The following is a 10,865-nucleotide window of genomic DNA, read 5'->3' on the forward strand; positions in this document are numbered from 1 at the left end:
CTAAATAGGCAGTCTGCTCACACAGCTTGTTCCGAATTCTTTTGGAACTCCACTTTCCCTAAGCAATATTTACAGCTTGGCTTGCTTTCTCTTTTAATTTCTTTCTGTCTCCGCCCCCTTCCCACCCTCCTCCCTTCTTTCTTGTTTTTTTTGGGGGGGAGGGGGAGGGCAGAGGGGGTGGACAAGGACTCACTATGTAACTCTGACAGTCCTGGAACTCACGACGTAGACCAGGTTGGCCAGAGTTCAGAGAGATCTGCCTGCCTCTGTTTGCTTCCCGGGTTCTGGGATTAAAGGCGTGTACCACCACCCCCGGCAATATTTATAGCTTTTAGTTCTCCAAGAGCAGGGTGTGGCGGCTCACGCCTCTATAAATCGCAGCGCTGCGTTCTGCTGAGCCTGAGCAGTAAGGCTCGGGATCCTAGGCCAGTCTGGGGAACGGGAAGACCCTGTCTTAATAATAATAATGATAATTTAAAGAAAAAAAAACAGTACTGACTTTTTTTTTTTATCAGCCAAGGTCAGACTTTAGCACCACAAATAGTAGGGGGCGTGGGCGGGAGGTTGGGGAACGGAAGGAGGCGTCGAGGCAACAGGAAGTAGGAGGAGATTTCTAAAAAGCTGCCTGAGGCCAGAGGTCATTTGGAAGGTGGAAGAATTTTCTTTCGGCGGTTTCATCTAATTCGAAGATGGAGGATGCTGGAAATAAGGAGGTGAGAGCTGTTTTTCTTTGTCGATCTGGCTTTCCAAGTAGGTGGGTCTCATGCCTTTCTTTTCTGAGCACGCCCGGCCTTTGTTTGGGGGGTGGGAGAGAAGAGGACCAGCGTTACAATTTGTTCCACTTTAATGAGTCCCAGGCAGGTGTGTGCCTCAGCAGCGGGCCTCTTGCACGGTCTTAGGCCAGGGCCGCAGCGCCTGGCTGCAGAGGATGCGTTAGAAGAGGAGGTTGTGTTTTGGAAGGGATGTTTTGTTGGGAAGTTATTTACAGTACCGTGACTGAAGAGAAACAGAAAAGTGGAGAGGTAAAATGAAATCAAGGCTTTGGGTAGCCGTCTGCCTCAGAAGGAACAAGAGCCACCCCTTATCCTTAGAGAGCCAGAGGCCTCAACCCACACGTGCCTAGTGCCTGCTGCCGGACTTTCAGGCTCCTGATCTTATCCAAGTGTCCTCAGAGTTGAGGAATTTCGGGAAGGCAAGCATTGCTGGTTTCTAATAGCAGGAACCAGGCTCCCGAGCGGTCTCCAGGTCTCCTTCCCAAGGTTTCCATCTTTATTCCATTTCCGTCTTAATTCGTGTAAGAATTTTGTTAGGTTCAAAAGTGAAGGCTTTCTGAAAAGATTATGCAAATGTAAGTTTTGAATATCAGTGTGAAGCTAGTTCCAATTGAGATGTAAAAGCGCTGAGTTGCAAAGTAACAGACAAATGTTAACTTGTCTCACCTTGCAGCTCTTGGGGGGTGGCGATGGCAAAGAATTTAGACTTGGGAGCAAGCGACCAGGGATTGCTTTTTAATTATTTTTTTTTTTACTTATTTATTATTTATCTGGTTTTTCGAGGCAGAGTTTCTCTGTGTAACAGTACTGTTTTTCCTGGAACTCGCTTGGGCTTGGGCCTTGTACTCAATGAAATGCGTCTGTCTCTGCCTTCCGAGTGCTGGGATTAAAAGCGTGCGCCACGACCTCGGGGCTAGGATTCCTGAACTCGTAATGTTTGACCGTGGGTCTGCGTCTGTTTGCTACAGTTGCTGGAAGAAGCCTCTCCCATGACAGTGGGGCTAGGCACCGATCTATGTGTATAGCAGAATATTGTTTGGCATCGTTACATTGACTTGTTTTACGCTCCAGTCATGTTTGGTTCTATTTTCGGTCTCTGGGTGATCCAGCCTGTGGGTGCTGGAGTTTCCAGGCAGTGTCCGGGTGCGCTCACTCTCCTGGCATGGGTTTAAGTCTAGACTGGTCATTAGTTGGCCATCCCCTCAATCTCTAGGGGCTACCGTTACCCCAGCATATGCACAAACTGTTGGTCGAAGTTTATGAGCCTGGTTTCCCACTTTCTCCGCTTGAAGCCTTGCCTGGTCACAGGAGATGGCCAGTTCCGTGTTATTGCTAGGACTGTCTTAGCTGGGGTCATCCTGTGAGCTTTCCTTGTGCCAGGTTTTTACCTGGCCCCCAAATTTCCCTGCTTCCAGTAGTGTCTTTCAGTACTCTTCCCCTCTATCCACTCCCAACCTGATCGCTCAAGTTCCTGTCCCCACCTGCCCTCTCGGTTCACTCACGAAATCTCTTCTAACTCTCCTTCCCAAAGAGATCTGGGCATCTCGCCGTGAATCCTCCTTGTTAATCTAGTCTCTCTGGGTCTGTGGATAGTTATCCTTTATTTTATAGCTAGTAGCCACTACTGAGTACATACCATATTTTATCTTTCTCAGTCGGGATGGTGTCCTTGTTTTTAATAGTTGAGTTGAGTTACTCCATTGTGTAAATGTACCAGATCTTATTCATCCATTCCTCACTTGAGGGACATCTAGGTTGCTTCCAGGTTCTGGTTAATACAAATAAAGCTGCTTTTTGAACATAGTTGAGCAAGTGTGTCCTTGTGATATGATTGAGCATCCTTTGAGTATATGCCCAAGAGTGGTATAGATGGGTCTTGAAGTAGATTGATCTGCCTTTCCTTGTTCTCTTTTTTGGTTTTTCGAGACCTGGTCTCTCTAGCTTTAGACTCTGCCCTGGAACTCACTCTGTAGGCCAGGTTGGCCTCACAGAGATCCACGCACCTCTCCCTCCTTAGTGTTGGCATTAAAGGTGTGCTCCATCATGGCCCAGCTTCCTTTTCTTTTGAAACGGGGTTTCTGTAGCCCTGGAGTCTTGAAACTCAGAGACCCACCTGCTTCTGCCTGGGTATCCCTGAGCCTGGGATAAAAGCATGCACAAACCATTACCACCTCTAAACTTCAGTGAACTTTTAACTTTTTGTCCTCCGGGTTGAAAATACAGTAGCATTTGTGAAGTTATATGAAGATTAAGTGAAGACAAGGAGTGTGCTTAGTGTATTATCTACTTGTTAGTTTTTCTATATTTAGTTATGTTTTCTGTAGTCTCTTTGTTCCAATAATTAAATTGATGGATGTTTATTATTGAGTGTCAGCAATGAAAGGGAAAGAGATCTGATCCTTGTGGAGTTCAAAATCTGATCACATCAACTCACAGAAAGAACCTCATAGAAGGCTGAAATTGGCAGGTAGAAATGAGAGGCAGTATGTGGTTGATTTTTGCTGGAAAGGGATTCCAGCAAACTAACACTAGAACTGAGACTGAAGGAGTAAGGTCTAAGAATTGAAGTGGAATTTGAACCTAGGACTGAGGGAAAGCAATTTTTGGGGTGAGAGTTACAGTGGAGAAAGATGCAGGCTTCTTCCCCCCAAAGTCAACTAGTTCTCCATTGCCTCTGTCACTTTCTTCCTATTGCTTTGTTGGTATCTCACCTAGTGCTTTTGGTTTTCTTCTGTCCACTGAACTTGGCCTGAGGCTCATTATTATGGCTTCTAAGTGTGGTGATCCTTCTGCATTTGCTGTCCAAGTGCTGAGACTGCAATCAGAACTTTTATCTTAAGATGGTCTCACAGGGGACTCACAAGTTGTAGACGCCTTTAATCCCTGCGCTTGGAGACAGAGGCAGGTGGAACTCTGAATTTGAGGCCAGCCTGAAGAGAGTGAGTACCAGGACAGCCAGGACCATTACACAGAGAAACCTTGTCCTGAAAGATAGAATTTTTAAAAAAGGAATCTCCTAGTAGTAGGATTAAAATTGTGTTGCCAACAAGCCTGCTTTTCCTGTTGGCTCCCTCATTTCCCCCAACCATTGCTTCCCTTTTAGTCAGACATCAAATGTTGTCCCATGAGAATTCACCATGGCAGTCATACACAGTGTATATAACAGGTATATGCATAGACCTCTTGGGGACCTTAGATGTGAGTTAGTTTAGAGCAAGGAAGGGGGTGTGCTGGCTCAGGACACAGATAACTACTGTCTGACTCCTCTGTCCCCAGCTGAGCAGCACAAGAGAGCCAAGAGAAGACTGCCTGATGTCTAGTCAACCGAGCACATCCTTTGCAAAGCCCCCTGCAAAGAAAAAAAGAGCAAACAAGACAGCAAAAGAGGACGATTGTAAATCAAACAAGAAAGCAGGAGATGCTGAGACTCCAAAACCCACTCCTAGGAAAATACCAGTTCCTCCTCTACCGGATTATCTGCCCCCAGTGAACCTGATTCACCGAGACATTTTGCGGGAATGGTGCAAGAAGCAGAAGCTGAGCAGCAAAGGACAGGTGGAGCCCCAGTGGGGGAGCCTCTTGCTGAGTGGGAGAGCGGATCCAAAGGTCTTCACTAACAACTCTTTCTTTGTTGTTGTTTTCTGTCTTAGAAATTAGAGACTTACAAACGACTCCTTGCAAGTTCTTACCCCAAACAAATGGTAACTATTTATTTATTGAGATTGTTTAGTATTTAGCTCAGGCTAGCCTGGTGGTCAAAAGAACTTTTGGTGACTGTCCAGGCAGCGAGAGGTGTCTCTGTCATTTCTAGAGTTTTGGAAGTTGCTTACTTCTTGTTTTATTTAGGTAATATTATATCCTTCTGAAGTCTTTGATGGAGTTGAAGAATGGCTAGTTTTTGCTATGTTAAAGTTAAAGCTTTAGGGCTGGAGAGATGGTTCACAGGTTAAGAGCACTGACTCTTCAGAGGTCTTGAGTTCAATTCCCAGCAACCACATGGTGGCTCTCAGCCATCTGTAATGAGATCTGGTGCCCTCTTCTGGCTAGCAAACATACAGACATAATACATAATAAATAAATAAATCTAAAAAAAAGTTAAAGCCTTTCTTTTTTGTTTAAACAGAAAAAGGATGGTCTTCTGTCTGTGTTACTTTCATTGGTTAAATAAAGAGACTGCCTTGGCCTTTTGATAGGGCAGAAAATTAGGTGGGCGGAGTAGACCGAACTGGATGCTGAAAAGAACAGTCAGGCAGACGCCATAAATCTCTGGCCTGAGACGAATGTAGGTTAGACTCATGCCGGTAAGACATGTCACATGGTGATACACATATTTAATAGAAATGGGTTAATCAAGATGTAAGAGTTAGCCAATAAGAGGCTAGATATAATGGGCCAGACAATATTTTAATACAGTTTCCATGTGGTTATTTCGGGTCTAAGCTAGACGGGAGGTGGGACGTAGCCCGCTCACCTCATACTACGTTCTGCAACTTAGCAGTTTCTTCAGCTTTTCTTGATCTGTTTGAACCCGTTCTGTCTGAATGAGTCTATTCTGTCACCAATACCTCCCTCATGCAAAGCCACAGTTTTTGATTCTCTTTTAATCTCTCTTTTTTTTTAAAGTTTATTTAAGAGTAGGAGTATTTTGCTTGCGTGTTTGTTTTTGTACCATATGGGCTTCTGGTGCCCTCAGGCTAGAAGAGGACACAGAGTCCCATGGAACTAGAGTTACAATGAATGAGCCACCAATCAAGTGGTAGAAGTGATACCAAGTTTTCTACAAAAGCAGTGAGTGGTCTTGATTACTGACCCGTCTGTGTGATCATGTACATGTGTGTGGTTCAGCCAGTTTATGGATGTCAGGACAACACTGGGTATCAGTTCTTGCTTTGTCTTTTATTTTAAGACAGAGTCTCTTTGTTGTTTACTAATGGATACGCTAGACTGACTGGCCAGGTAGTCTCCTGTTCCACCTCCCATTCTGCTATAGGAGCATTGGAATAGAATTACAGGAGTGAGCCGCTGCATGTGCCTCTTTATATGTGGACTATGGAGATTCAAATTCACATCTTTTCACAGTGTTTTGCCCGCTGAGCAGTCTTTTCCCGCTCTCAGTATTTCCCACTATTATCTATACTATCCCAGCCTGAATTAGAGAACATTCCTGACACACCGAGAGAGGCCAGGGTGAAGATACGTCGGAAAAAATTGAAGACGGAGACGGAGGAGGGACAAGAGTCTTGTGCTCAGGTGATAGTTCCTCTTGAAGTGGTCCCTGTACCCGAGGAGCAGATGCCCGCCCTTACTGAACCCCCTGTCCTCTATGAAGAGGTCAGCACGACCGTTGTGACCACAGCCGCCTCTGAGGCAGTGTTGGCGTCTTGGTCCAGGATTGCAGCCAATGCTAACAAGAATGAGACCCTGCAGTCCATTACAACACCCGAGACATATGGTAAGTCAAATATTCGAATCAGCCACAACCACCAGAGATTCCTGAGCAACACCCACCCATCCTATTATTTCTTGAGTTACATCCAGGGTAGGGCCTGAGAACTAGTATCCCTTGGTATTGTTGAGATGGGATCTAAAAAATATAACCCAGGATGGCCTTTGTTTGGCTTAGCTTTCCATATGCCGAGATTACTGGTGTTCATCACCACCCCTGTCTCCACCCAAAGGTCCACATTTCTAACATCTACCCAAACAATCGTGAGGCTTCTGATCCAGGGAGTCACACTGTTGACAGTTACTTCTTCAAATGACTCACGCACCAAGCGGGAAGCAATGTGCTTTCGTGTCATTTCTTCTCCTTTCTTTAAAGAACACTTGGCGTCTATTAAGTAGGTGACGCTAACAGTCTCCAGTTTCTCGTTAGAAAATAGATACAATTCAGAAAAGGTGTGGTTTTGGGGATAAAACATGACCAAAAAGTAAGTTGAGAAGGAAAGGTTTATTATTAGACTTAACTCAACTTTGTTGTTTATTTTTCTTTTTGGGAGGGTGGGGGGGTTGAGACAGGGTTTCTCTGGAGCTCGGCAATAGCATAGACCAGGTTGGCCTTGAACTCACAGAGATCCACCAGCGACTGCCTGGGATTAAAGGCGTATGCCACCACCACCCAGCTGTTCTTCATTTCTGAAGGAAGTCAGGACAGCAACACAAACAGGGCAGGATCCCAGAGGCGAAGCAGGAGTTGATGCAGAGGCCATGGAGGGTGTTGTTTAGTGGTTCGCTCCCCATGGCTTGTTCAGCCCACCTTCTTATAGAACTCAGGACCCTCAGCCCAGGGATATCACCACCTACCATGGGCTGGGCCCTCCCTGGTTGATCACTAAATGAGAAAATACCTTATAACTGGATCTCGGGTAAGCATTTCCTCAGCTAAGGCTCCTTCTGATGACTCCAGCTGTGTCAAGTTGATATGCGAAACCAGCCAGTACAAGTCATCATAAGCCTATGAACCCAGCACTCAAGTAGGAGGATCGGGAGTCTGAAGTCAACCCGGGCTACATGAGACTTTGAAAATAGTAATAAAGAACTCATGTCTGTCATAAGAATAACTGAAAATGCAATGAAGAAAAGTCATGCTTGACATGATGCAGTGGCTGTCAGGGTCTTAGTCGAGAGCTCAAAAGATGGAGTCAGTCTTGTAGAGGACTCCGCTTCAGCAGCTGGGAGGCAGAAGCAGGTAGATCTCTTAACCTCTAGGCCTGCCAGAATTACATAGTGAAACCTTATTTCAAAATAAAAGGTTGATGCCCTTAGACCTATTTAATGGAAAACCTTTAATTATTTGGGAGTTTTATCTCATGTATGTGTGATGTGTTGGGATCAGACCCAAGCAGGTTAGACAAGTACTGTACTGAGCTACATCCCTGGCGCCTCAAGGTCTCTTCTGTAGTAGGGGACTAGATCGCTTGAGATAAAGGTTGGATTCCCAGTCTTATCTCAGGACTGACATTTCCTAGACACATCTAGTCTAAGCCAGAAGGTTGTGGTCAGTCTTGTGCATGCATATGTGTCTCCATCTTAAACAGCTTTGCTCCTCCCACAGGGGATCTGTGGTGTGTGGTCCATGGGAGAAGCCTGCCAGCAGACTCAAGAGGTTGGGTTCGGCTTCAGTTCCACGCTGGACAAGCCTGGGTACCTGAGAAGAAAGGGAAAGTGATTGCCCTCTTCTTGCTGCCAGCCTGCACATTTCCGCCCCCACACCTGGAGGATAACATGCTGTGCCCCACGTGTGTTCACAAGTGAGTGCGCTGTGCTCACACACGGACGGTGGGAGCTTGAAGTTACCTGAGGAAAAGACACATTCATTTGAATTAGCCAGGTTTTGAGTATTGCTTATTTTGCTCGTGTGAGTAACCTCCACAGCGGTGGGTTTACAGAGCTGGTACTTGCTATGTATGTAGATCAGGCTGATCTCCAATTTGGAGCAATCTGCTTACCTCTTGCCTCCCAAGTGTTGGGATTATAAGTGTATACCAGTAAGCCTAGCCAACAGCTTTTTGTTGGTTTAGGAAAGGGTCTCATTATGTAGCTAGGTGAGGCTTGAGTCCTCTTGTTGGGCTGGAAGATGGCTCAGTTCAGAAGGGTGCCAGTGCCAAGCCTTATGACTGAACCCAGTTCACAAAGGTTGTTTCCTGGCTATCACATGTGCATCATGGCATCTTCATACACACACACAGGATAGGTGTCTTTTTAAAACATGTTTTTCGTACCTCTGTCCCAGAGTTGAATAGCATTGAGTAGGTTTGATATCAGTTGAAAGAAACCTTGGGAAAGTTCCTGGGAGCTGGGGTGTGGTGGTGCACACCTGTCCACAGAAGGACTGTCCACAAATTCAAGACCACCATGATCTACAAGTCTCAAAATTCAACCATGTTTGCTTAATCATAATGAGATTTTTTATTTTTATTTTTTATTTTTTTTTTGGTTTTTCAAGACAGGGTTTCTCTGTGGTTTTGGAGCCTGTCCTGGAACTAGCTCTTGTAGACCAGGCTGGTCTCGAACTCACAGAGATCCACCTGCCTCTGCCTCCCAAGTGCTGGGATTAAAGGCGTGCGCCACCACCGCCCCACTGACAGATTTTTTTTTAAAAGGTGAACAGCACTATGGGAATTTGTCTTGTTTCTTTAGCTTTTGTTAAGACAAAGTCAGAATATAGGTCCAGGCTCCTTAGGCGCTTCTCACCCACGGCCTACATGGGGATAGAGTCAAGATCAATTAGCAAATCTTCCTCCTTTGGCATGGTCAAAGGCTCTTTTCATGAACTTTAAACTCTCGTGTTCCGTGGAGCTTGGACTTGAACCCAAGTGTTTCCCAAGGAACTATATTCCTAGTGCAATTAAAAATTTTTATTTTGAGTCTGGGTTTTACTGTATATGTAGCCTTGGCTGGCCTGAAAGTCACAGAAATCTGTTTGCCTCTAGGCTCCCAAGTGGTAGGATTAAAAGTGTACCACACTTGATCCTAAAGTCTTATGGTTTCTTTGGCTCTTCAACATTAACTGTTTTGGCTATTTTTTATTTTTGTGACAGGATTTCCTGTAACCCAGGCTCACCTGGAATATAAGGCTGAAGCCACCTTGAAGTTCAGATTCTCCTGTTTCAACTTTCTGATCATAGGACTGGGATTACGGGGATCAAACTAGGGATTTTTTTTTTTCCTGGTTTTTCAAGATGGGGTTTCTCTGTGACTTTTAAGCCTGTCCTGGAACTACCTCTTGTAGACCAGGCTGGCCTTGAACTCACAAAGATCCTCCTGCCTCCAGAGTGTTGGGATTAAAGGCGTGCGCCACCACCACCCAGCTCAAACTCAGGATTTCATGTGTTCATTCTTACCCAACCTATCTTACCTATTTTAAAAGATGAAATTTGATTCTTCCTGATTCTGGTTTCTTATCTGGGTATGGCATACAGCACTTGGGAAGTGTAAACAGGGATGGTGGGGAATTCTGGACCAGCCTGATCTCCAACGGGGGTGGGAGTGGGGATGAGGTGGGAAAGGAGGAAATGAATGAATGAATCTATGAATAAATCTTTTTTCCAGGAACAGGATCCTCAATAAGAGCCTTCAAGGATAAAGGGAATCTCGGGTGTGGGCTAGCTGCTGTCATTACCTACTCCTTGGAGATACGGAACTGCAGCCAAGACTGAGACTGATGGTAATTCACACCTGTGCCCTTGAAGGTGCCCGGATCAGCCAGAAGCCATGAGGCCTTGTTTGTTATTTGTTGCTGTATTACCAGCAGCTTGGAAAAAGCCAGTGAAGCCACCAAAACGCAGCAGGTTCACTTCTTCGTTGTGAGGACTGCATACTCTTAAGTGACTGTGCCTTCTACTGTTTGAAAATAAGGTTTTGCTGGGGTGGGAATTGGCATCTCCAGATACAGTACTTGCTTGTATCACCACCACCACAACGGGGTCATGGGCAGTTCTGTGGTCCCCTGTAAAGATTTAGCTTATGGTTGTAGCCTCTGCATGCCCCCTTTCCTGGGTTGTAGTGTGTTTGTTAGTGTGTAGTGCTTGTGTTTGTTTTCTATTGTTGCAATATTAAACCAAACCTGGTTTTTGGCTTTTGGTTTTGTTTTGTTTTTCTGTTTGATTGGTTACTTTTCCCCTGAATCCCTTCTGCCTCTCTCTGGACATCATGCTGTTTGTTTGTTTTGGGGGGTTTGAGACAGAGTTTCCTCTGTAGCTTTGGAGCCTGACCTGGAACTAGCTCTGTAGACCAGCTGGCCTCGAACTCACAGAGATCTGTCTGTCACTGCCTGCTGGGATTAAAGCCGTGCACCACCACCACCTGGCCTAGCACCAAATGAACCCTTCTTAAAGGCTCTGTTTCTGTCTCTGCCTTCCGAGTGCTGAGAATAAAGGCATGCGCTGCCACCACCCGACTATCCTGGACATCATGTTTGAAAGGACTTCAGACAATGTCTGGAGAAGAGAAAGGCAGAGCGGGGCACCACCTTGGCAGGAGGTCTTTCCAACTAACCATCCATTGTGTGAAGGGAGTGAACACCACCACCATTTTGTGGACCCTTGTGCCAGGCATGCGCGGTCGTTCCATAAAGGTGTTGAATGACCAAGG

General features: G+C 45.6%; 1 protein-coding gene across 1 annotated transcript; it reads left to right on the forward strand.

Annotated features, from left to right (window-relative positions):
• Positions 1-658: 658 nt before the first annotated feature.
• On the forward strand, positions 659-9,889 carry Dppa4 (developmental pluripotency associated 4). Its single transcript, XM_057765798.1, has 6 exons — positions 659-713; positions 4,050-4,328; positions 4,424-4,474; positions 5,931-6,225; positions 7,828-8,023; positions 9,825-9,889. The coding sequence occupies exons 1-6, from the start codon at positions 690-692 to the stop codon at positions 9,856-9,858; spliced, it is 879 nt and encodes a 292-aa protein (XP_057621781.1). The 5' UTR covers positions 659-689; the 3' UTR covers positions 9,859-9,889.
• Positions 9,890-10,865: the final 976 nt, after the last annotated feature.

The sequence above is a fragment of the Chionomys nivalis genome, chromosome 3 (assembly GCF_950005125.1).
Source record: "Chionomys nivalis chromosome 3, mChiNiv1.1, whole genome shotgun sequence".
Lineage (NCBI taxonomy): Eukaryota > Metazoa > Chordata > Mammalia > Rodentia > Cricetidae > Chionomys > Chionomys nivalis.